A 24,239-nucleotide genomic window follows, 5' to 3' on the forward strand; every position below is an offset into this window, starting at 1 on the left:
AGCGTCGAGTCCACCAAATTTAGAATATCAGGCTGGACAGCATCTCTCCCCACACGCCCAACCCCGCATCCTCTCTTGGTCGTTGTATTCTATTGTTTTCCTTTCTTTATTGACTGCTCTGCTTGAAGTTTTCCGCTTCTCGATGTAGCATGCGATGGAATCCACATGGCTGCACATAATGAAACGAAGCCGGGTCGGTCTGGACAGCATTCTGTGAGCAATCTTGGGGAGCCCGCCTCTTCACTCATTGCCGCTCACCTAGCACCTCACCTCGCGCCAGGGAGGAATGGGGATCATGGCATTGAGCGCGAAACATTTTCTCAATTGCGCCGAGAAATCTTTGATCAAGATGAAAACGGCCAGGTTAATCTTGATGACAACCTAAGTGATATCCATACTTTGATTTGCGTGGTCATCAAAGCTGGTCTTGAGCCGTTGCTTAAAAGACGGAAGGCCAATGTGCCAAAAGGGGATGTTCTCGGGCAAGTTGTGGATTGCCTCGATATCGTGCAAATGGCCATACAAAAGGCACCGCACGTTTTACGCGAGCCGTGCGATCCTGGCTTTCTGGGTCAGGATACTGCTGGGGCGCCTTTGTTTACCTGGATTATTCCTTTTCACCTAGCCTTTCTCTGTGCCTGGGATGAAAAAGCTGTGCGGGAAAAAATTTGTCGTGTGTTGTCCATTACTTATACTTGCCAGTTCAAGGCTAGCAGATCGTGGCACTCTTCTAGATCAATCATCTGGTTTCTTAGAGCATGTGTGATAGGTTAGTATTTGTTAGTGTGGTATAGCTATGGTATGGCTGCTGATGTCGCTTAGACCTGATTGTCTCTATCGAAAATACCGGCGCATCTGGTGGTCGTGAGGTTGCAATTACACCTCTCTACTTTCCGTCGTGGTCAAATGTATTCGCCAACTGCTTAGAGACACTCAATATCCCTCGGTCTGCAGTTACTCGACGACCACTTGGTAGTCTTTTCGTCGTCGCAAAGACATGTTTCCAAGTTTTAGAATCATTTTGCAGCCCCATTTCGACACCAGCGTTCCATTCACGTGCTTATTTTTTTCGAGAATGCATCCTATGGAATCTTCAATGCTATCAAAGATTATGGAAGTCGATTTTTATATGGTTTGAGTTGGCAGAAACCCAGCTGCAAGAGGAGCATGCCGTGAACCTTCTCACAGACTTGATTTTCCTCGCGAAACGATGTTTCTCATGCTCCCAACGGCTGGGTCTAGGTCTTGACGAGAGAGTTATGCGTGCGCTAGTCCAAAACGGCGCGGATATGTTATCATCGACCAAATTACAACGCAGCTTTGATCTACAACATGCTCTAAGCCAGCTGTTGAGTGAGGTTATGCGAGCGTCGCATAGCTGTCCCACAGCACACGAACTCATTGCAGAGCATTTCCTTGAAGATTTGGAGGAACTCACGTCAGATGCAGATAAGTTTGCAGCGTTGCATCAGTCCTTTCAGGTTGCGTTGCATCCACTGGTGTCCGTTCTCTCAAAGCACTGCTAATATCTTCAATAGCACGTAACTGTTAGGGTAGTGCAGGGGGACTATTATGCTCCCGGACCGTCATCTAAATTTCAACGGCGCACCTCTTCTCAGTCAGTCCTTCGTGCCCGGGAAAGTACTGTGATCAATGAACCTGTTCCACCCGAAAATGGGCTGAATCCTAGCACCCCCGACTCTGAGAGAGCTCGCAAACGCCCCCGCCTTATGGACATGGGAAAAAACAACAGCGTACTTGACATTCCACAGATAGTTACAAATGCTATCTGTACCATAGTAGGATCTTTACCCGTAAATAGACTCGAAGATATGGATCCTTCAATCATGTAAGTTGTTGTGTTGCTTGACCATCAATTTCTGCTAACCTTCATAGGGATGCCTTTCCTGACCTGTCCGCTAATGAGAAATGTGAAACTCTGCTTCATCTTGGTCACCTTGCTTGTGCCTTGTCTGGTAGTATAACTATTGAGGAGCGTATGGATGTACCTACTTCTATATATCGATGCGAAATTTGCGACAGTAGTGGTTGGAAAACCGCAAGTGCTATATGCAAACAAAGGCAGAGGTTTGACGAGTTACGCGCAACCCTGGCCAGTTTGATACCCACGCTCCGCAGGTCTGCAGAATGTCGGGTTGCGGGAATGCTAGCTCTGCAAAACATATTGATCCATGACTCGAAAAGTGAAGGCTCGCAACTGGGAGGGGCGCCATATGGAGAATTTTGCCTGCAATCTCTCTGTAGTTCCGTGCGAGAGCTCAGAATCGCTGCCGGGTAGGCATCACCCTATTCCAACATCGGTGATTCTCAATTCTGACCTTTGTTTAGGAAAACAATGGCCATCTTTTTAAGAGCGCCGCTCGATGAAGACGTTCGCCGGAATAATTTTGTTATAGCATTGAAGTACCTCCAACAGCTCCAAGAGAAGAATGAACTATCTGTACAGGAAACGTGTATTATGGTGCTACGGCGCATTGCAGAGTGAGTTGATATCTTGTGGAAATAAAGTTTCCCAGTGCGTTGACAATTTTAGGGTATCTGGTGATGAGGAAATGAATATTGTTCTTCTCCGTCTTCTGGAGTATTTGGGCCATACCAGCCCTTTTATTAGTGGAGTCGCATACACCGAGGTAAGTCTGTCTAAGCTTCTACTTTTTCTTTTGGCGTTCACTGATAGTTGAAGCTGTCGAAACTAGCCCAACACCTGGCACTTACTCCTGCCGCGCTTTTTCGACCCTTCTGGAGAACGTTATCAGTGCTAGTCATAAAGCATCTGCAGACAAGGCCGCATATGGCAGATCTTTTATGTGACTTAATCGGAATGAAAGTCGATAACTTTTTGCGACTAACAGAAGTACACATCTTGCCATATCTTGTTATGACCCGCAAGAAAGATATCATCGCCAGAATTGCGCGGACCTACGAGGACAAAACCGTTTTTCAACTTTGTACTAGTGGTGTCAACATTGCGGCTATCCTGTGTCTTTTATTGACTCAGGAGTTTTCCGACTTAGAAACCATGGTCCCAACTATTCTCTCTGAAGTGGCCCCAGGGTTTAAAGATCAAGATCTCGCGGCCCTGGTCAGAATGGAACCGATCTTAATTGCCTGTGAACTTCTAAAGGGAATTGGCGATTCCTCAGCAGGTGAAAAATCCAAGGTACGAAATCAAGACTAATTTACGAATTATCGCTAAGCTTTTCGCAGCACTACAAAGCTTTAGAGCTTGTAGCGTCGGTTACACCCCTCCTACCCGGCCAGGAGAGTTCTTCCGGGATAATTAATCCACTCACTGCCTTTCTGGAAGGGCATGTCCTTGGAATAATTACCGAATTCGCGAATGTGATTAACGATTTTCAGATACGACAGTCTATAGTAGAGAAAAAACGCAGTGTAATCGCGATAGGCCAAATGGTAAAAATAGCTGGCGCCAGCATCAGTATAGCCTTACCACAGGTCAGTATTGGGATAATCCGCTCCTTTGAAACCTTTGGCGTTGAACTAAAATTATATCTAGATATGTGCTTGCCTTCGTTCAGCTCTTGACATGGAAGAGTTACGGGAGCACGCCTTTTCTTCTTGGTGCACCATGGTCACCTTACTCGACGACATAGATGTTGAAGCTTTGATTGACCAAAGTTTTGCGATAATCGTAAAAAACTGGACAAAATTTCGGGCGCGGTCTCGGCAAAAAGCAATTGAGCTTGTTGAGCATATATTGGAAAACTGCCAGGAGCTTGTTGCAAATACATTTACCACCATGCCGTCTCTTGCGTCAATACCAGAAATGGCGAATCTCTCTAAAAAGATCTCGGATTTAAAAGAAGGAATGGACATCCGGAGCCAGTTCGAAACTTTTTGTCTTCGATGCCAGAACGAAAACCAAGTTGTTGTCGAGCAAGCACTTGAAGAGCTAGTTCCACAGCTGCGAAAACATGAAGAATTTATTCACCGAGCTGCAATCAACGAGCAGCCGAATCAAAATATTGCCGGCCGGCTGACACGGTCATTACTCGATTGTTGTGCGAAATTCAACCCGACGTCTGAAAATATCATGTTATTATCCGCCAAATGTCTCGGTATTATCGGGTGCCTCGACCCTAGCCGCATTGATCTGGTGAAAGAGAAAAAGGATATCCTCGTCCTCTCCAATTTCCAAAGAGCGGATGAGACGGTTGATTTTGCACTATTTTTCTTGCAGCATGTCCTGGTCGAAGCTTTCCTTTCTGCATCTAATACTCGATCACAGGGTTTTCTTGCCTATGCCATGCAATCACTCCTAAAATACTGCGGCTTGACTTCGGTGGTACCACCGCGTACTCAGGACCTTGAATCGGGGGAGATGTATCGACGCTGGCTGTCGCTTCCAGAATATGTGAGAAACACTCTGACGCCTTTCCTTAGCTCGAAATATACGGTGATCATAGGAGCTATCAGCACATCCTGCAACTATCCATTATTTTCGTCCAATATTAGCCACCCGGAGTGGCTTCGTACATTTGTGCTAGATCTGTTACAAAAAGGCAATGATACAAACACTAGGATGATTTTCAATATAAGCAGTCGGATTATTCGGAGTCAGGATATCTCTATTGCAGCTTTCCTTCTCCCGTTTGCTGCACTTAATGCCGCAATCAGTGACGACGATGAAATTCGACAATGCATACGAAAAGAACTCGCCAATGTCTTAGAATATACACTTCCGGAGCATAATCATCATATGCAAGAGAATATCTTGTTGTGCAGTGAGGTTCGTTTGGATTGGATTTGGCTGTGGCTGCTGCTAACCATATTATGTAGAGTGTATTCGGTGTGCTAGACTACTTGTCGCGCTGGGTACAAGGCAAAAAGCGAGAGCTTACAGGCTCCACTACAAGTCGTGATCGCAGAGAAACAATGGACGGACGCACGGTCCAGGTGAAACGGGTGGAAGCATTGCTATCTTCTATCCCGGCCGAAGTTATTTCTCGACGCGCTGTTGAGTGCAAATCTTACGCCCGGGCGCTCTTTCACTGGGAGCAGTACATTAGGCAGCAGAGGTCCAAAACGGTAACGGATTCTTCCGAGTTGGAGTCTCTTTATCAGAAGCTACAGGATATCTACACACAAATTGATGAACCAGATGGCATTGAAGGTATTTCCTCCCATCTCCATGTCCTTAATATCGATCAACAGATTCTCGAACACCGCAAAGCTGGGCGATGGGTTGCCGCCCAAACCTGGTACGAGCTTCAACTAAATAAGACACCGGAAGATATTGATGTTCAGATGAATTTGTTAACATGTTTGAAGGAGTCTGGGCAGCATGGTAAGCATCCTTAGCGGTATCATATAGCTAGTATTATGCTTACATTTTGATAGACGTCCTTCTAAACCAATTTGGTTCATTGAAAACCACCGAAGCCACGCTGCCAAAGATGCTGCCATTTGCCGTGGAGGCCTCGTGGGTAACCAGCAAATGGGACCGGTTGGAAACCTACCTTGCACAGCGCCCCAAACATGGAGTTGGGGATTTCACGATTGGTGTTGGGTCTGCGTTGGCTGCAATTCGCGCGAGAGATCAATCATTTAAGAACAAAATCAATGAGTTGCGCCTAAATGTTGCTAAAGGCCTGACATCAAATTCAGTTTCTTCGTTTCAAGCAAGCCATGATAGCATCTCAAAACTACATGTTCTTGCGGAGATGGAACTCCTAACCAATATGGAGTCCGAGTCTTCCCCCTCTCGCGAAACGCTATTTGATACTCTCGATCGAAGATTGGCGATTCTTGGGGGCTGCATTTCGGATAAGCAATATATTCTTGGTCTCAGACGAGCAATCATGGAATTACTGTGCGTACTGTTCCACATCCATGCTTGCTGCTTAGGCTTCATGAGAAGTATTATTTCTAGGTGGTTTTGGAGCTAACTCATGTTGATAAGGCCTCCATTCAATGAGCTGGATGTCGCCTCCATTTGGTTGATCATCTCCAGGCTCGCACGGAAAGCTAACTCTACAGAGCAAGCGTTCAACGCTGTCCTTCATGCCGCCCAATTGAAGGACAAATCTGCAACTATTGAATACGCCAGATTGTTGTGGAAGGAGGGTCATCATAGGAAAGCAATCAGAACTCTTGAAAGTGCTATTGCGGCTAACGCATTCGGATCCTTCGATAAAAGCCCCGGGGAAGATTTGACTGAGACTTCCACTGCAGACGATCAGCATAAACAGAACATGCTCACTGCGCGGGTAAGTTGAAACTGGAGATTGCGTGTAAAAGTTATCCTAATAGTCTCAGGCACATCTTCTCCTCGCTAGATGGATGGACAGCGCTGGTCAGACTCAATCAGAAGTCATAATTCAAAAGTATCGACAGGCTATCAAGTTTCATACAAGGTTGGTTGAATAACACAGCTCATGTAGCCGCATTTTTGTTGACAACTAGCCTCTAGATGGGAAAAGGCTCATTACTACCTTGGAAAGCATTATGCAAAGATATTGGATTCCGAAAAAGCCAAGCCTATTGGAAAAGAAGCTCAAATATAGTGCGTATACACCTTAATCCTTCTGTTCCTCTGTTAATCCGAAGGATAGCCTGAGTGGCGAAGCGGCCAAGTTGGTGATTGATAACTACCTACGATCCCTTGCCCATGGGAATAAGTATGTGTTCCAAAGTTTACCGAAGGCTCTAACATTGTGGCTTGAGCATGCATCCGCAGTGAACCTGCCATTTGATCCTAAAAGGGGGGATAACGAGTAGGTGGACCAAAAAATAGAAATTTTGCAAAATGCTAATGATTATACAAGGGAATTCCAAAAGCACAATATGACACAGCGCAAAAGAAGCCTCGATGACATGAATGCCCAGTTTCGCAAATATATCAACAGAATCCCGGCTGCACTGGTATGGTATTCTTCTCAAGCTGGCGAGTTCTTGGTAGCTAATGTTAGAAGTTATTTACCATTCTGCCACAAGTTGTCACACGCATATGCCACTCGAATAACACGGTCTACAACATTTTAACACAAATCGTGGTGAAGACGGTCCATGCGTTTCCTCAGCAGGGGTTGTGGACTCTTCTCGCGGTCTTGAAATCTTCCACGAAGGATCGCGCCTCTAGGGGGTTGGCCTGCATTCATAAAATAACCGTTAGTAATTTTCAGTTAGCTTTTAATACTTAACTTTACTGACGGGTCTCAGGAAACTGCAAAAAAGCAGAAAACAGATATCTCAGCAGCGGATATTCGGGTAATCATGAATCAGGGGCAGAAATTCTCGGACGAACTTTTGAAACTATGCGGTGCACCAGTCGAAGATAGGGTAATGAAAGTTAGTTTGGCTCGTCATTTGGGTTTTAATCATCGAGTGGCTCCTTGTCGACTTGTTATCCCTCTGGAAACGACCTTGACTCCTATCTTACCTGCGAGTCACGAGACAAACTTCTTAAAGACATTCCGAGCGTTTGCAAACGACCCAATAACTATCGAAAGTATGCTATGTGACCTTGTTCTAGCTGACATATCCAGTACTAACTCTCTTTGCAGCGGTGCTCGACGAAGGCCTTGTCCTTCTCTCAATGCAAAGACCACGGAAAATAAGCATTCGAGGCTCTGATGGCAAAGTATATAGCCTTCTCTGCAAACCGAAAGATGATCTCCGCAAAGATCAACGCCTGATGGAGTACAATACTATGATTAATCGATTCTTGAAGAGGGATTTAGAATCGAATAAGCGCCGCTTATATATCAAAACATATGCTGTTACGCCGCTGAACGAGCGGTGTGGCCTTATTGAATGGGTTGATGGGCTGCGGCCTTTGAGAGAGATCGTCACAAAGCTGCTGAAGGCGCGTGGCATTATGATAAATGTAAGCTTTCCGAAATCCGACGACGAGGACTCCCGGACTAAAACTAGGTCACAGTACACTGAGATCAAGCATTACTTGACGGAAACGTCCTCAAGCGATTCAAAGCTTGCGGCATTCTCGAAGCTCTTGACGAAGTAAATTACAGCTCTTGAAATGACCTTAGGGAATATATGCTTACATGACTGGCTAGGTATCCCCCCGTTTTGCATGAGTGGTTTGTTGAGATGTTCCCCGAACCGTCAGCATGGCTTACAGCCAGACTGAGATATACGAGATCCTGCGCTGTAATGTCTATGGTTGGTTCTTCATTAGGGTGAGTATCCGAGATTGTGTTGGTAGTCGTTGCATTTAGCTCATGCATTACAGGCTTGGGGACAGACACGGAGAAAATATTCTCTTCGAAGAAGGAACAGGAGAAATCCTTCATGTTGACTTCAACTGTCTTTTCGACAAGGTACGCTGTTTTTATCTGCTGTATTTTTCAGATGATGGTCTGCCTAACTTTCATATTTACCAGGGTTTGACACTCGAGATGCCCGAATTGGTACCGTTTCGACTCACTCATAATATGATTGATGCATTCGGAGCGTATGGATATAATGGTTGTTCTTCTCCAAACCGTCGTTAGCATAAAGAATTGTTCTCACTAATCAGTGCACGATGCCTTAGGTCCGTTTCGAAAGACCTGCGAGCTTACCCAGGGTCTACTACGCCAAAATGAAGACTCCCTAATGACCATTCTCGAAACATTCCTCCATGATCCGACGACAGATTTTATCGATAAGAAGGTAAGCCTCCCCTCCTTATCCGTAAATTATGAGCATGCTTGCTAACAAGCGGAATAGAAACGAACCAACCCACGCGTTCCTGATACCCCTGAGGCCGTTCTCGAGTTTGTCAGGAATAGACTTCGCGGCCTGTTACCAGGCGAATCTGTTCCCCTATCCGTTGGCGGACAGGTAGACGAGTTAATAATACAAGCAACAAGCATAAGGAATTTGGCAGCGATGTATATTGGATGGTGTGCTTTCTTCTAAGCGGACTGCATATATTCTTCACAAGAGTACATGATTTGTAGGAATTTTAGTCGAATAACGAACTAGCTACTAATGGCTGTGTACATGTGGGAGTGTTTGAAATACCATGAAGATTATTCCTTTTTTTTTCTTTTTTTTTTTTTCCCCCCTTGCTTCTTGCGATGTTCGAAATCTCCTGGTGTACAGAAGCCCCGGCTTGAAATAAGCTACTAACGCATGATACCAACCCAAACCTCTAGAAAGGAAGTAGAAAATCCCAGTCAAACTCCATTTGTCTCAAGCACTGTAAAATACGACTAAGCACTTTTCTTGAATCATCTCCGGCTGTATCTTGAGCGACTTGGGCTTCGACTCCTGTTGCTCAGGCTATCGTAACTTGAACCCCGTCTTCTTCGCCTAGGCGAATCATAGCTGTCTCTTCTACCTCTTCTTCGCGGTGGTGGAGTCGGTGATCGTGATGAATATAACGGAGATCTAGCCGGTGGTGGTGGCGACCTTGTACGCGATCTCGACCTCGATACAGACCTTGGGCGATACAAATCATGTCTGTCCATGCCTCGCGGCGCTCTGAATCGCCTACGTGGAGGAGATCGATACCGTGAAGGTGCTGGGTATACCGGTCGTCGAGGTTCGGGGCGCGTGGATATCCGTGCTGGAGGTGGTGAGCGGGAGAATGTGCGGCGGGGAAGAACGATGGAAACACTGAGGACGGCGCCGTCTAGTTGGCCTTCGTGCATGTGGGCGATTGCTGACTCGGCATCAGCGGCATCGTAATAGCATATATACGCTGTCCCGCGGTTTGTCATAACTGCCATGTCTGTTAACATTGAAAGGGCAAACCCAGCAAAAGGGCTACGGAAGAGCATACATTGGCGATTCATCGGTAAGTCAATGCTCTGAATGTCACCATAGGCACCGAATATTTCACGAAGGTGATCCTCATTCACGTTCTTGGTCAATTTCTCAACGACAATCTGAACACGACCGTCAGTGCTCATCTCAACCGAGATTTCCGCGGCTCGCGACGTTGCAAGAAAGTATTACCTTTGTGCTCCGTCTTGGCGGACTTGGGCTTCGTGAATAGCTCCTATCGCGATATCTTCCTCCATGTCTATCTCTGCTCGGGGTTCGGGACGAGTACGGGCTTCTGCTGTCTGTTCTCGATAGCGATCTGCCTCTTCCACGTCCATTGCGCCTGGGACTGGGGCTTCGAGACCGAGGTGTCAATGATCTCGTTCGCGACCGGGGAGTTCTAGAGCGTGAGCGCGAGCGCGAGCGTGCGCGAGGAGATGGTGAACGACGCGGTGAAGCTGATCGGGAGCGGCCAGAGGAGACAGATCTAGAGCGGTCTCGAGGAGGAGGGGAGCGGCTGCGCGAGGGCGAGATAGAGCGAGAAATAGAGCGTCGCGTCGGCATCTTCGCCGAAAGTAGAGCTCAAGAGGGTTTAAAATTCGAAGGAGGATTGGAAGCAAAAGTCGTGTTTCGCCTCAGCTGCTTTTGGCTTTGAGTAGCAACTAGCTAGGTTCTCTGCAGTTTGACGCTCCGTGCCAAGCTTTGCTTAAATTTAAGTCAGTCGACCGCGCTACGTCAAAACTGGGTTGCGTTGAAGCTTTGTGTCGAAGTTGTCGAGAGCTACTTTTAAACCCGGCCGATGGATGAAGAGTCGAGATGATGACGGCCGATGTATGAGTATATATATATATTTTGCCTCATTAAGCAAAGTGTCGAAGAGCATCTCAAAAGCGGCTCCTATGGCTCAGTTGGTAGAGCGCATCACTAGTAATGATGAGGTCCTCAGTTCGAATCTGAGTGGGAGCACTTGAAATTTCCTTTTTTTTAAAAGCTTTTCTTTTGAAGCCGAGATTAACGGCTGGCTTCTTCCTCTCACAATGGGAGGGAGGGCAATGAAACATCGGAGGCCTTGGGCCGAATTTTTTATCTGTGTGTCGACCCGAACTGCCAACTAATAAGGGCACCCCGTCCGCCCGTACGTGAGGCAGCACACGGCATCGCCATCAACAACCAACTACTTACTACCTGGCTACTTCTCGCTCCCGACGCAAACCCTCTACCCTTCCCACCCAGAACTCCAGTCACTTCAAATCACCAGCAGCACTCATGGCTCAGTTGGTAGAGCGCGTCACTAGTAGGACGAATCAATCCGTGATGACGAGGTCCAGAGTTCGACTCTCTGTGGGTGCAAAACTATCCATCATACAAGGGCAATTGGAACTCGTCCGATTCCACTTCTCCTTTTATTTTTTAATTTTTTTTCCTTTTCTTTTCTTTTTTGTTCCCTCCCTCTTTTTTGGAAAAAGCAGGCATAGTATTGCCGACATGACCATTCTTTTCTCATACCAAGTCTAGCACCATGAATTGTGCAGTCATACACGTCTTCTACTCCCTACACGCAAGCATAGAGCGCTTCATGCGGTAACGAACTCACAAGAATCACTCGATCTTTTTGTCCAAGGTCCGAATCCGACCCATTTGTATCACTAAGTACTCCGTGCGTTGTGGGGGGCACGCCAATAATAGACTGCCCGGAGTAATTTACTTGGGCTCCAGGCAAACCTTAACCCTACACATGAAATTGTCATAAGCTCATCAGTAGTTGACATATTATGCGCTGTTGTTGCAGTGCGGCCTTCATAACCCCAAGCTAACAACTCAAAAATAAATTTAGGCTCGTCTCCAACAGAACATGGAAGCTAAAGCATTGCGCCACCGACCCCATGGAGGTTCCGGTCCGCATGATATGGAGCACACGGGGGCCTATCTATTCCCAAATTCCTTGCTCCATCTATCGTACTCCCTGATTACCGCCGGGGATATCTGTTTTGGAACCTGTCCAAGCGCTTTCTCAAAATGCTCCCATTTTATCTTGCCCTCTTCACCAAGCTCCTCTTCTTCATCTAGCGCAGCATCTGCCGCCGTCTCACAAACATTCACCAATTCTGCTCCCGAGTATCCTTCGGTCCGCGATGCCAGTGCAATGGGGTCAACCTCGTCGTGAACCTCGGATTTACTGAACCAGATGTCGAGTATCTCCTTGCGAGCCTCCATGTCAGGCAGGCCAACATAGAGAATGTTATCTAATCTCCCCGGTCGCATTAATGCTGGATCTAGAGTCTCCGGCTTATTAGTCGCTGCCACAACGAGGACGTTCTTCAACTCCTCGATGCCATCCATTTCGTTGAGTAGAGTTGTGAGCACATTAATGCCACTCTGAGAGCCTGGTCCTCGCCGCCCGGCGATGGCGTCGATCTCGTCGAAAAAGATAATGCTGGGTCGGGCGGCTCGAGCCTTTCGGAATATTTCTCTCAGTGCCCTCTCGGATTCACCAACGTACATACTCAAGATTTCCGCACCCTTGACGGCCAAGAAGTTCAATCCGGCCTCGGTCGCGAGAGCCTTCACAGTTAGTGTCTTGGAGCAGCCTGGCGGCCCGTATAGTAGCACACCCTTCTTGCCGCTGACATTGAAACGCTTCATTCGCTCGGGATGCTGTAAAAGGGGTTATAAACTAAATGCAAACTTGGTATGGCAGAATTGAATCACGTACCCTCAGAGGCCGTTCTACAGCCTTCTGGAGATATCTCTTGATATCTCGCTGCCCGCCAATGTCCTTCCACCTTACTGCAGGCGTCTCCAAGAATACCTCCCTCATGGCCGTTGGCCGAGTTTCTTGTAATGCCAACGCTACATCTTCCTCCCGTATCTCAAGTGGAATCCTCGATGGTTCCTCCAGCTCCGGATTCTCAGCCGGAGCCTGATTTTGATCTAGCCCTGCCTCTTCCTTGACGGATTGGGAAAGCTGACGCGTCTGGGCTTTCCTACACGAAAGCTGCAGCAATGAAAACAGATCCGCACCAACGTAGCCATGTGTCTGAGCGGCTATTTTTGCCAGGAGATCATCACAAGGCTGATCAGCCGATCCTCGCAGCGCCCTAAGGATCTCGGCTCGATCATTTCCGGTTGGTACTGGTAATTCAATTTCAATTCCTAAACGATGTGGAGTTCTTAAGGTGTCATCCACGTCATTCGGATGTCTGGTGCATGCAACCACAAGGACATGATTATTCTGAAGTGAATCCAGGTTTTCGCACAGCACGGATGCCATGGACATAGCATCGTTCGAACCACGTCTTGGCGCAAGGAAGTCCAGCTGGTCTATAGCAATGAGGCTGGGCTGAGATTTGAGTGCCTCAGCGAATATTTTCCGAAGTTTAGCTTCCCCGTCCACCGTTGATCGGCCGATTATGGAGCTTTTCACGGTAAAGACGTTTCTCCATCCGGCGGCTTCAATTTTAGCTAACAGCGAAGTCTTCCCGGTTCCCTTCGAACCGTAAATGAGGATCCCACCGCTATTTTTAAAAAAAGGTGGCATATCAATCTTTTGTGCCTCCGCCGTAAAATCTCTCAGTCTCTCGTTGATCTGTTTGATCTGTGGACCGAGGCCGCCCAAACCAGACGAATCGACCTCAAGTCCAGACTTCGGCGTAGATACAAATTTCACGGATCCAATCTTCACTTTCGATTCTGAAGTGAAACGGGCAATGGTGTTTGCACTCCGCTCCCTTCCAGGATCAATCTCCACGACTTTGAAGGTCCTCCGGCACTTCTTAAGCTCGCATTCAAAAACCATATCTACGGCCAGGATCTCACACTTGGAAAGGGGGTGCTCCAGGGCCCATTCCCAGTACGGCTGATCTTTTTCGTCCAGCTTTACACATGTCGAAGTCACCGCCGGATCACTGCACTCTTCCAGACGAACGACGCCTATGTCCCTCAACGAGTCCTCGGCTCTGGTGACGGTCACCTTATCACCGAGTTTGAATCCGTATAGCGTCTGCAGGAGTTTTGATGTCTGGACGACATTGTCGTGTATCCTTTCAGGGGCGGACCAGGCAATTGCGGTCTTGGGAGGACCTCCATCGAGCCGCAGTTGACATGGTTCCCCTACTATGCAGTGGACCTGGAGAAGGGACGCTGGGGACATAAAAATCCGGAATGCATCCTTGGAGTCGTTCCTTGGCTGGCGTGCCACGGGGCGGACTGTGAATTTGGGCCCTTCTGCCATGTTGAGAGAAGCTTCGTAGTCTTCGGGGTAGTCGTAGAGGGGATTTGAACGGAAGAAGTCAACTTGGGGGATTTAAGATGGATTGTACCCTTTCAGACGCCAACAGGGCGCGTATGAAGCTACGCGCAGTCGTGTGCTGTCCAGGGAGACTTTTTGCTGGTGGTTGTTTGCTCTTTGGGGAGGGGGATTTAAGTTAGCTTTTTGTACGGTGGCGAAATCAAAACATCGGCAAGTCATCTCATCATCTCTTGTCGTGGATGAAGACGGGAAGAAAACACATTGGCAACGGATGCCAGGGTTCGGACAACAGTTGTCATTCTCTGGAGGTGCAATGTATCCTGGAGAATGCAGACATCCAATGAAGGGTTTTCCGCTGGTGGGGCACGCAACGACGAGTTTCTTTTTTGCTGGCTCGAGTGCGACACAAATTCCATCGCTTGTGTAAGCGGAAAGCAATGTCTTAGAAGGACCTTTTTGATGGAAATATCGAATGTAGCACTGCGTATGCATGTACAAACCTGCTAAACTGAGATATCCTCTTCGCAGGCGGATAGTGTAATGTAGCTACATAACTACGGAGTGACGAGCCGGCCGCAGATTGGATATAATCAAGCTCCAGAGTTTCAGTGGCTTCGGCCAACCTTCTCAATAGCCCCAAAAAAGCCTCTCCCCCCGGTTCACGATCGACCTTGGTGGTGGCCAGCAGCCATTGCACAGCATTGCAAGGAGACCTGTAGCTAAGCGAAAATGGCCGTGGTACGGATGACATCCATTCGCCTGCTGCTGCGTCCTCACATCTTCCCAAAGCCGACGGCCAGCCCATTCAGAAATCGCCCCTTGTCAACTGTCAACGTCAAGCAATCAAGGCCAATGTCGTTGGCTCCATCATCTTCCGGGCCATCTTCAAATCCCCGCATCCAATATTCAGAAGGATGCGACCCGTCCGTCGCCCAGCCGGAGCTCGAGGCATTGCTCAGCAAAGAAGCAGGCAGATGGGAGCTATGCCAAGATGCTCAAGGCATTAAGAGGGAATACAGGTTCAAATCATTTAAAAAGGCCTGGGTGCGTCTCTTCCGCTCCCTCGAAGGGATCTTTTCATGACCTTCTAGCATGGATGCAGGCTGGTTGGTTAATCTAGCCCCGTGTCACGGATAGGCCTTCATGTCGGCTGTCGCGGAACAATGCAGTGTCGAAAAACACCATCCTGAATGGACCAACGTATGTACCTCGACATTTTCATCCGGCCGCGAGGCTTTTCAATATCCGGCTTACTCTTCCTTCTCTATTTCCAGGTATATAACCGGGTTTCAATTACCTGGACCACCCACCGTCCACGCGGGCTTAGCCTCAAAGATCTGAGAATGGCCAGGTTCTGCGACGAGCAAGCATCCTTGCATGAGGAGATAGTGGTCCCTCCTCCGTTCCCCGAGCAGTCACAGTGACGGCGCCTAGCGCGTGGTAGCAAGACCCTATCAGATATGATTTGATCAATTTGAAAATGGGATTCTTCGACACTAACGATTTCATCATGTAGTTATTATTAAGTATACGGAATATCTATCTACATCATAGGTAACAGGGCGAAGCTAAGAAACAAGGTAGCTTGCTACAACGTAAGGTGCTGGAAAACAACATCCCCTGGAAAACCATGACTAGCCGCCTCGAGCAAAGGTTTTAGAAAAGTACAAGACAAGGTGGAATCATTATGAACGTATAAAAGAGCCGTTATCGCGAAAAGGGAGCACGACGGAATAAGAATCAAGAAAAAAGGATAATAAACGGCAAACTCCGCCTAGCACCCAAACATTAAAAGGTTTGTTAGTCGAAACGTGGTAATGGTAGAAGCTGCATCGATTAGAAACACTCTCCATTGCCGAAATTGAAGCGAAAGCGTGGTTCATTCGGGGTTTATTCTCAGTTTTTCACTCGGTCTTTTTCGCGACCTTTGACTTCTCTCTCCGGCGCTGGACAGCTTCGGGGCTATATTCGGTATCAAGGAGGTAGTCCCACCATCTGAAGCTGCTGGAGTAGTTCCCGACAAACTTTTCGTGGTGAAGGTCATGATGGTCAGCGCCCGCCCAGAAGGGGAGGAAGTGATGCAAGCTCCATGGGAACTCGTAACCGCTGTGCGCGTCAATGGCTTGGAACAATCGAAGGACGATCCAGATGTACATAGTCAGGATGTGGAGGTCGCCGGTGAATGCACACCACAAGATCGGGCATCCGACAGTGCCAAATCCGAGAGCCATGACTTCGATAGGAGAAGCGTATTCAGCGGCAAGTCCGAATGGGGCAGAGTACTGGTGATGGATCTTGTGCACGGATTTGTAGAGTGGCCCCCAGTGGAAGGCACGGTGAGAGAAATAATGCCATGTATCTTCGAGCACAAAGAATATAGCAATCTGATACATCATCTTCCAGATCGAGGGGAACGGGACACCGGTTGCAAGACCGAAATATTGAGCCATCGGGTGGAAGAGCCTGCCAAATCAATTAGCGATGAGTCGATGGAACGGCTATCCTAGGTCAATATACGTACCAAATCTGAGGCAACTCGACAGTAAAATGACTGAGGAGGACTAATTTCGCACAGTTCCATTGTTCCTGGATTGTTGGGATTTTGTTCTTGACGAGGCATCAGCTAGAGTTCGAGAGAATTTGCGTGCAATGACATTTTTGACTCACGTGCTGAATCTTCCAGCGGTTGAAATACTTTATTCTGTCGATGATGATCCAAGGTAGCGATCGGCCGAAGTAGACGACCTCGTGCATGACGAAGGACATGATGCCTGTCGCAAGGACATCATTCTGCATATAGGCGTACCACGCCGCCCATAGTCGTTCAGCGACGTTCAGATGAGTGTTGTACTTCGAGATCTCCTCGAACTGGCCCCAATAGGAGGTGGGAGGCGGCGAGAGAAGGGTGGTCGAGTTCCTGCAAAACAGGCGGTAAGTCAGACAGGGCCAGGGCCAGCGAGCAGAAGGGAGCAGAGCAACTCACATCTTGGTTGCCCGAATTGATCAGCGTAGCCAGCAGCGGAGGGGCAGGCCGGTGGAAGCGGAATCAACTGGTGATGGAGAGTGCTGTCTGCCAGTTGAGTTGTGCTCTTTGGGGGGGTTTGGCGGAAGAAATAAATAAAATCAGATAAAGAAGCCGGGAAGGGATTATTGGATTCTTGGGGGGAGTTTGGAAGTTTGGGAGTAAGGGGGTTCATTTCGGTACCGGCTTTGTCAGCCTGGCGGGGCCGCATGCGCAGCAGCCAATGGGACGCGAGGATTGCGTAAGGTACCCGGTATTGCAGTCGATCCGGAACCAAACACGCTGCGAGCCGGATCGTTCGACCAGGCGTGGCCTGATACCGTAATTACCAGCGCGTTATCTTCCAGCGCCAAGCCACAGGCTGAGATCACGTGCAATGTGGCCCAGGCCAATCAGTGGCGCTACGTCATCTGTTATCTGATCGAGCCATCACGGCTTTGCAGCTCAAATCCTCCGGAAACACCCTCCTTCTGTCGTTTCAGGCTCGATGTCCTGCTGAGATCGGGATTTGGTCTCGTCCAATTACCAGAATCACGGGTATATTTTATCCATGTGCATAACATGATCGACAGGGTTCTGGAATTGCCCCGGCTGTAACGCACGATTCAAATTTTTGGGTGTGGAAAATGTCACTCGTCGAGGAGTAAGCTTCTGGAACACCATGCCATCCTCCCACATCCCGCCAATCGGCCCAATACGGGGAAAACTTTCTGGTGCACAGTTCCATGTGGCTGATTCCAATTCATATCACATAGTCACGTACGACGTCTGGATCTCTACCTCGACAAGCTGCAATTACGAGCGTTGGACTCAGCGCAGCCGTCGAGCACGGACCAGGATGAGTCCATAAAAATAGCCCATCACCTATTCGCTCCGCCCGTTGCCGCGCTCGCCGGAATCGCGAGAGCTTTGTCGGCGGGATCTTCCTCCGGCCCGCTCTTGAAGCCCTCCAAACTTCTGGATCTGTTGCGCCAGGTCTGCCGGCTGAGGTCTGATCTGGAGCACAGCGAAGCCGAGTTGGATGATGGTTACGCCCCAGACCTCGTGTGGATGGTGGCGGCAAAGGCCACCGTTCAGGCATTCGCCATCGTGGTCAATGCGTTATTGGAAGAGACTGCTTCGCTGAGTGAGGGTATCTGGTACTGGGATGGTGTTCTGGGATCATACTTCAATAGTGGCCTGTATGCCATTCAGACCTCGCCATTACGATTCGGCAACAGGATCAAGGATATCTATCACCATGTCTGCCGGCTACGACCTCAGTCGCGCTTCGAATTAGACAGTTCAACCCTGTCAGCGCGCTGGGGCACGTTTTACCAGCTCGTGCGAGAGAGTGTGAGGCAGCAGAGCATGTCACAAGCCAAGCAGTTAATGCTGTCTCCCTTCCAGTTATGTAGGTCAGAGGCCAGGCGGAATAGGCGAAGCTTGAGGAAGATGCGGGAGTTGAATGCTTGTGCCGTCGGCCTCTTGATGGAAGAAGCCCTGCTGTTCGATTTCGACGAAGAGGATACCAATACCAACACTGCCAATGCCAATCCAGAGGACTGGCAAGATACTGTTTTCCGGACGACTCTACTCATACGAACTATTCTCAATAATGTTAATGATCTCAGCAATGATTTTAACGGATTTGAAGACAATGTGTTTGCCAGTGTTGATGCAGTCGACGCACCATTTATTGAAGAGAGCCACCAAAAGCCTTTGTTTGATCAAGCTTTCAGTGTCATCCAGCAGCTTATAGATATTTTGGAAGAACAATTGCCGCACCAACGGCTTTTGTCACGGGGTCTTACCCGTCAGTATGGGCGTCCTTCTCGGCTCGTTCGCTATTGGCTTCCTGCATCTGCATTTCTGTTCTCTTCCAGTACCATTCTGAATATATTGACAAATAGACGTGCAGAGTTGGTCACTTGGGTCCGAGAACTGGGAACTACAATGAAAGATTTCTGGGTGAACTGGGTCATTGAGCCCTTGAATCAACTGGTTGGAACAATACGCCATGACGAGAAGAGCGAAGTGGCCTTGATGAGCAAAGGCAGCCTGCAATCAGACTTTGCTAGCCTGGAGCGTATGGTTGTGGATTACGCCATCCGGCATCCTGAGCATGGACCCGACCGCGCGTTCACTCATGCTGAGCTCGAGCAAATCCGGTCAGGTGTCAGGGAAGGAGATCTCACTCTCGTCCTAAAGGCCTATGAGCGGGATTTGCAGACCCCTTTTATGGGTGCTGTCCGAGGGGACTTGATTACAACCTTGCTTATACAGATTCAGAAAACCAAGGTGGACGTCGAAGTTGCAATGAGTGGGATTGATTCTCTCCTCCAAAGCCAACAGCTAGTTTTTGCGTACGTTATTCTATCAGTTCAGGAGACAAACCTACTCTTATTCTAACCGCTGGTCTAGTTTCATCGGCCTGACTCCTGGTATCCTTGTCTCCTATTCGGCTATCACCTGGCTCACCAATGTTTTTGGTAGTCAGAAGGGACTACGACGGGGTAAGAGGCGTGAAGAAGCAAGACGGTCACTACGGTTAGTCCCTCTGTTAATCGACTAGAACCGCACATGACTAATTTCTCGTCGCGTTTAGAGCGGTCAATCGCATCCTGGCCTCTTCAGTGCCTACCCCAACGGGAGTATTATCTTATAAGGACCACGGCCTATTGATCTGCGAGGCGGAGATCCTTCGTCGAAGAGCATATGCAGTTTTACCTGGACACATATATCACGAGTTCCATGAGGACCTGACCGACCTTCTGAATGTTAGTTCTGGTATCGTCCAACAATTGAGGGTTTTAGAGCAAATCCGATGGGCGTATTCCCGATGGATCTGTTAGTAAAATGACGAAAATATCGCTTCACGTATCAAAGGAAAAAAAATAAAATAAAATGGCGCAGACAGAACTCAGATGTGGCATGCCCAACAGTTCATCCAGTTTTTAGGATTCAAGGTGTTTCTTATTCAAGCATTGCATGGCATGATGGTCGATAGCATATGTCCTTAGCAGGATCATTGTGGTGTTGATGTTGATGTAGATTTTTATCAGTCTATGTGCTACATATGTGCGTATGTATTTATGTACAGCATACTATACATATTTTTCACCGATGTGATAAACAATGCATGCTGGAGTTTAATGTTTTGGTCGCAGGCTATGTATTGCCACCACTGTCCATGCCCCCTAGCAGAGTAGCAGTTAGGATCAAGCCGCTGGTTGCTGGTAAAGCGCCCATGGCCACCCAGACTCTACAGTAGGAAGAAGCTTTCAGGGGGGAAAGACAACAAGCCGAAAGCTGCTACAGCTAGCTACAAGGTCATGTGACCGTCTCGAAACCGACCCAAATCCCAACGTCACAACCTTCAACTCAACCCTGTTGTCCTTGATAACCTCGCGGTCTCCGGAGAACATTTGGTCCCTTACAGATCTCCCGAGGTTTTCTGCTGTGGGACAATAAGTCAACCGTCCAACTGTCACTATTATCCTCCGTTACCGTTTCGATACTCTGCATTGTTGCCGAAGAACCCTACCAATCCTGCCTAGCTACCCGCCAACATTCCTCTGTGCCTATACTCCATTCCACCCTTACCCTGCTTGACATTTACATGTTTCAAAGCCGAAACCCCAACGCCATCCAGAAATTTCTCCGCGTACACCAGAGTTATCGCCAGTCTGAATAGTCACTGCGTGAAGGAGCAAAAGACTGGCTTCCAAAGTTTAACTGCTAGGATTTCCTTAGCCACAGGACCATTGGAAAGACTCGCCCGTCTCGCAATACGGGCCGACTGCATTGCTGCCTCACTCGCAGGCCGGATTTCCCCTGGCATATTGCGTTGCAGACCTCCCCTGTTCCGTCGCCGTATTTAATAGGCGACTTCCCTTCCTACCGTCATAACCCCGTTCTTGTTTCCTTCTCTTTGCCGCCATGGCTGGCACACGGAACTACGATTTTTTGGTATGCAGATAGCCTTCTCTAATATTTCTGTTTCTGTGGTTGGGCCTGCTTTGAATGCTAACAAGAACTGATCACATACAGATCAAGCTCCTGCTTATCGGAGACTCAGGAGTGGGTAAATCCTGCTGCCTGCTACGATTCAGCGAAGACTCATTTACACCTTCTTTCATCACCACAATTGGTATCGATTTCAAGATTCGCACCATAGACCTGGGAGGCAAGCGAGTGAAACTCCAAATATGGGATACAGCGGGTCAAGAGAGATTCCGGACAATCACAACGGCTTATTATCGCGGTGCGATGGGTATATTGCTTGTTTACGATGTTACAGATGAAAGATCTTTTAACAGTGAGTCGTGACTCTCCGACATTTATTTCCTCGACCGTCGGATCTGAGTTTCTGATCTATTTGTTGCTATAGATATTCGAACATGGTTCTCCAACGTTGAGCAACACGCTTCCGAGGGCGTACACAAGATGTTGATTGGAAACAAGTGTGACTGGGAAGAGAAACGAGCCGTATCTACCGAACAAGGCCAGCAGCTGGCTGATGAGCTAGGCATCCCCTTTTTGGAAGTTTCCGCGAAGAATAACATCAACGTCGACAAAGCATTTTACACCCTCGCTTCGGAGATAAAGAAGGTCATGGATACATCGAAGGCTGAGCAGTCTGCTTCACATAACGTCAGTATAGATCAAGGCACGGGGTCCGGGACTGGGCTCGCGAACAAGTGCTGTTAAATGGGTTGGGTGCTAGAGGGTGGGTTGAGAGAGCATTTGATGTCAGTTCCTTCCTCGCAGATGATTTGTCTGTATAATTTTATATCCTTCTTCTTTTTATCGCGTATGATTACCCCTGAAGAGACAAGACTTTATGCCCTGTGTCAGGTTGATCAGGTTGCCCGCCTTTTTTTTTACTTTTTTTGTGTCATTTGCCGCTTCATTCTGTCCCCTTCGTTATTTGTTTTTTATCTATGATGTTCCAAGGATGTGTCTCTTAGGTATGGATGTTTGCTGCTTTACCCTGATCGGGATAGATTACTGCTTCCAATGTTATGTCAGGCAAATGTTAAGAGTACCTGTGTGGCCTTGAATCAGGACCTGTTCTTTTGGATGGCACACAAGGGTCACGAGGGCGAAGAGTCCTTTTCATTACGGATATTTTAACTTAATGTGTTTATGGAATTGGTTCTAAACATGGCAGAGGTACCATCCTCGGTAGTCTGTGCCCAGGAGCAGTTCTGTGTTGGTCTGCATTTTCACGAGTCTTACACCTGAAGAATTTAAAACTCAATTGACTTCATTATCCGTGCCCCCAGCCAAAGGCCTTTTTAATATACTCCGTATGTATAAACATACATACACTCTATTATGATCAACAAGACGATAGCCCAAGGAGTAGAATAGGTTGTTCCGTCACCTTAATGGCCGCTATATAACACGGGGAAGGGGGACTTGCTTGCAGGCTACTCGCACTTGATGGATGAGCAGCGAGGGTGATCTTCCTATATATATAGCGCAGTTGCAGGAGTATCAGTGCTTCCAACGATCAGGAGGAAGAAGTCTCGAAACGCCTTTGTCCTGGCCAGACTATGAGTCTATATTCCTAAACTAATAGAAGGGGAGTCTTCGATATTACGGCAGTGTTTAAGGCCTTATAGGCAGGTGATTTAGGCTATAATGTCAGGACAAGTAGGTGATACTCTCATAGAGTCCATCCGATCTCTTAAATACGAGTACAGGCATACACTTGGAAGTGCATCGTGACCAGGCTTTAGGTTAAGCCGGCCCGCAGAGACTAGAGCCACCTGAATACCACCAGCATGCTTCTAGTACCTGTTCCGCTCATGTTCTCCCCATATTCAGAACACGTAACTGATCTGCATGTGCATATACATACATATACGGAGTACTCCGTACTCCGTACTTCGTGGTTGATTTGATGATCCCTCTCGGGACGCCTTTAAGTTATCTTATCTTATCAGTCCGGGACAATTTCCCGCAACCCTCGGGCGGGTATCCACGCCCACCAGAGCCTCGAGCCCTGTTCATGGATCAAGGTTCCTCAGCAAGCGTCAAAACCATCCAGACCGCACGTTGTTCTCTTTCGCCGTTGATTTTATTACACTCTCATTAATTCACCAACAAAGGCAAAGAAGGTTTAAATCTTCGAAGTAACGGCTCTGCGGCTGCCAATCGTTTATGGCGAGTCCATCATACAATGCCGTATTACGAGGCTATCGAAACTGGAATTTTTTGGGTTTCACAACCCTCTGCCGCTGATGCCCTATGTGGATGGTCGTTGCTTTACTACCCGTTCACACAGTCCGCCACCCCCAGCCTCTCGCAAAGAGTTCTGTAAGCTTCCTGAGGAGACTAAAATTGAATGTGTGACTAAATTTCCAATGCGGTGTTGCCTGCACCACTGACAAGGTGGCATTGTTGCGGACTGCAAAGTCGCTTTTAGGATAGCACTCAGCATAAGAGAGAGGGGGAGAGAGAGAACCACAACTCCCAGGTTGTTGCTGTAAATATTATTGTGCTTGCCCCAGTAGCCCAAATCGTCCTAGGGTGGCAGCATGGCAATTGCTATGTTGTATGGCCCTCTGTATGTCAACTATAGTGTGGATGATGCAGACCCTTTTCTCCGGTCAACCACGATTATTTGTGCGAGACAGTCTCATAAACCAACCCCTCTGATCTCTAAGGGAAAATTGATTACTACTTACTATGGCTCACACTCTCTTGAGCTATCTGTTAAGAACGGGGACCTGATTGAGTTGGTTCCTGGACCCTCCACGCATGAGCGTCAACAACAGGATTTCTCAGCGGGAGAGGAAACTCATTCTGAAACATATTATTTGATGAGGAATCAATTATGTATGCCCGCGATGTGGGTCTGGCTTGTTGATTTACATCCAAGGAATGTTGTGGTGGAGCGGGATAACAAAGCAAAAAAAAAAAAAAAAAAAAAAAAAAAAAAGTAATAAAAAACAGGGTCAGGAGGATCGTCCTTCTGGACTTTGAGTGGAATAAGGTTTCTCAGCACTGCAAGCCAGGCCTTGAACAAGAGCAGAAATCCCTACCTGGAACCTATATATCGCCATTGCTCCGGTCACACGAGGTATCGTGTCCGCTGGCCAAGTTCAAGGAATGGGTAAACTGGGATTATCGACCCCAGTTTGAAACTGAATATGCCCATACGGCGTCTTCGGTCACGCCGTATATGGAGATGTTATAGCATCCGGACAGGCCATA

General features: G+C 47.9%; 8 protein-coding genes and 2 non-coding genes across 10 annotated transcripts; 7 read left to right on the plus strand and 3 right to left on the minus strand.

The window, feature by feature from the left end:
* Positions 1 to 113: 113 nt before the first annotated feature.
* Positions 114 to 9,033, plus strand: CIMG_08512 (UVSB PI-3 kinase). Its single transcript, XM_001241348.2, has 25 exons — positions 114 to 769; positions 823 to 1,481; positions 1,539 to 1,849; positions 1,897 to 2,295; positions 2,350 to 2,502; positions 2,555 to 2,651; positions 2,705 to 3,181; positions 3,229 to 3,477; positions 3,539 to 4,771; positions 4,822 to 5,329; positions 5,383 to 5,854; positions 5,945 to 6,251; positions 6,301 to 6,398; positions 6,455 to 6,547; positions 6,597 to 6,758; positions 6,810 to 6,906; positions 6,957 to 7,151; positions 7,204 to 7,492; positions 7,548 to 7,870; positions 7,925 to 8,004; positions 8,061 to 8,183; positions 8,237 to 8,324; positions 8,388 to 8,472; positions 8,540 to 8,658; positions 8,716 to 9,033. Exons 1-25 carry the CDS (start codon positions 166 to 168, stop codon positions 8,905 to 8,907), a joined length of 7,413 nt encoding a protein of 2,470 aa, XP_001241349.2. The 5' UTR covers positions 114 to 165; the 3' UTR covers positions 8,908 to 9,033.
* Positions 8,942 to 10,521, minus strand: CIMG_12189 (RNA-binding protein with serine-rich domain 1). The gene is made up of 3 exons (XM_012358591.1): positions 9,952 to 10,521; positions 9,776 to 9,881; positions 8,942 to 9,715 (listed from the first exon to the last, which is right to left on the minus strand). Exons 1-3 carry the CDS (start codon positions 10,321 to 10,323, stop codon positions 9,222 to 9,224), a joined length of 972 nt encoding a protein of 323 aa, XP_012214014.1. The 5' UTR covers positions 10,324 to 10,521; the 3' UTR covers positions 8,942 to 9,221.
* Positions 10,522 to 10,652: 131 nt separating this feature from the next.
* Positions 10,653 to 10,725, plus strand: CIMG_15069. The gene has a single exon. It is a non-coding gene; the product is annotated as a tRNA-Thr (tRNA).
* Positions 10,726 to 11,019: 294 nt separating this feature from the next.
* On the plus strand, positions 11,020 to 11,109 carry CIMG_15070. Its single transcript has one exon. It is a non-coding gene; the product is annotated as a tRNA-Thr (tRNA).
* A 350-nt stretch (positions 11,110 to 11,459) lies between these two features.
* On the minus strand, positions 11,460 to 13,990 carry CIMG_08510 (AAA family ATPase; the record flags this gene model as incomplete). Its single annotated transcript, XM_001241346.2, has 2 exons — positions 11,460 to 12,414; positions 12,473 to 13,990. 2 exons carry the CDS (start codon positions 13,988 to 13,990, stop codon positions 11,683 to 11,685), a joined length of 2,250 nt encoding a protein of 749 aa, XP_001241347.1. The 3' UTR covers positions 11,460 to 11,682.
* Positions 13,991 to 14,737: 747 nt separating this feature from the next.
* CIMG_08509 (4a-hydroxytetrahydrobiopterin dehydratase) lies at positions 14,738 to 15,432 on the plus strand (the record flags this gene model as incomplete). The annotated part of the gene is made up of 3 exons (XM_001241345.1): positions 14,738 to 15,052; positions 15,146 to 15,208; positions 15,283 to 15,432. The coding sequence occupies 3 exons, from the start codon at positions 14,738 to 14,740 to the stop codon at positions 15,430 to 15,432; spliced, it is 528 nt and encodes a 175-aa protein (XP_001241346.1).
* A 70-nt stretch (positions 15,433 to 15,502) lies between these two features.
* Positions 15,503 to 17,241, minus strand: CIMG_08508 (C-4 methyl sterol oxidase Erg25; the record flags this gene model as incomplete). The annotated part of the gene is made up of 4 exons (XM_001241344.2): positions 15,503 to 16,471; positions 16,530 to 16,615; positions 16,676 to 16,925; positions 16,988 to 17,241. The coding sequence occupies 4 exons, from the start codon at positions 17,239 to 17,241 to the stop codon at positions 15,913 to 15,915; spliced, it is 1,149 nt and encodes a 382-aa protein (XP_001241345.2). The 3' UTR covers positions 15,503 to 15,912.
* A 278-nt stretch (positions 17,242 to 17,519) lies between these two features.
* Positions 17,520 to 20,100, plus strand: CIMG_08507 (uncharacterized protein). Its single transcript, XM_001241343.2, has 4 exons — positions 17,520 to 17,673; positions 17,786 to 19,375; positions 19,434 to 19,559; positions 19,618 to 20,100. Exons 1-4 carry the CDS (start codon positions 17,657 to 17,659, stop codon positions 19,862 to 19,864), a joined length of 1,980 nt encoding a protein of 659 aa, XP_001241344.2. The 5' UTR covers positions 17,520 to 17,656; the 3' UTR covers positions 19,865 to 20,100.
* A 307-nt stretch (positions 20,101 to 20,407) lies between these two features.
* On the plus strand, positions 20,408 to 22,299 carry CIMG_08506 (GTP-binding protein ypt2). Its single transcript, XM_001241342.2, has 3 exons — positions 20,408 to 20,981; positions 21,063 to 21,330; positions 21,403 to 22,299. The coding sequence occupies exons 1-3, from the start codon at positions 20,952 to 20,954 to the stop codon at positions 21,720 to 21,722; spliced, it is 618 nt and encodes a 205-aa protein (XP_001241343.1). The 5' UTR covers positions 20,408 to 20,951; the 3' UTR covers positions 21,723 to 22,299.
* A 977-nt stretch (positions 22,300 to 23,276) lies between these two features.
* CIMG_12188 (uncharacterized protein) lies at positions 23,277 to 24,222 on the plus strand (the record flags this gene model as incomplete). The annotated part of the gene is made up of 3 exons (XM_012358590.1): positions 23,277 to 23,339; positions 23,552 to 23,874; positions 23,979 to 24,222. 3 exons carry the CDS (start codon positions 23,277 to 23,279, stop codon positions 24,220 to 24,222), a joined length of 630 nt encoding a protein of 209 aa, XP_012214013.1.
* Positions 24,223 to 24,239: the final 17 nt, after the last annotated feature.

This window comes from Coccidioides immitis (assembly GCF_000149335.2).
Source record: "Coccidioides immitis RS genomic scaffold supercont3.3, whole genome shotgun sequence".
Lineage (NCBI taxonomy): Eukaryota > Fungi > Ascomycota > Eurotiomycetes > Onygenales > Onygenaceae > Coccidioides > Coccidioides immitis.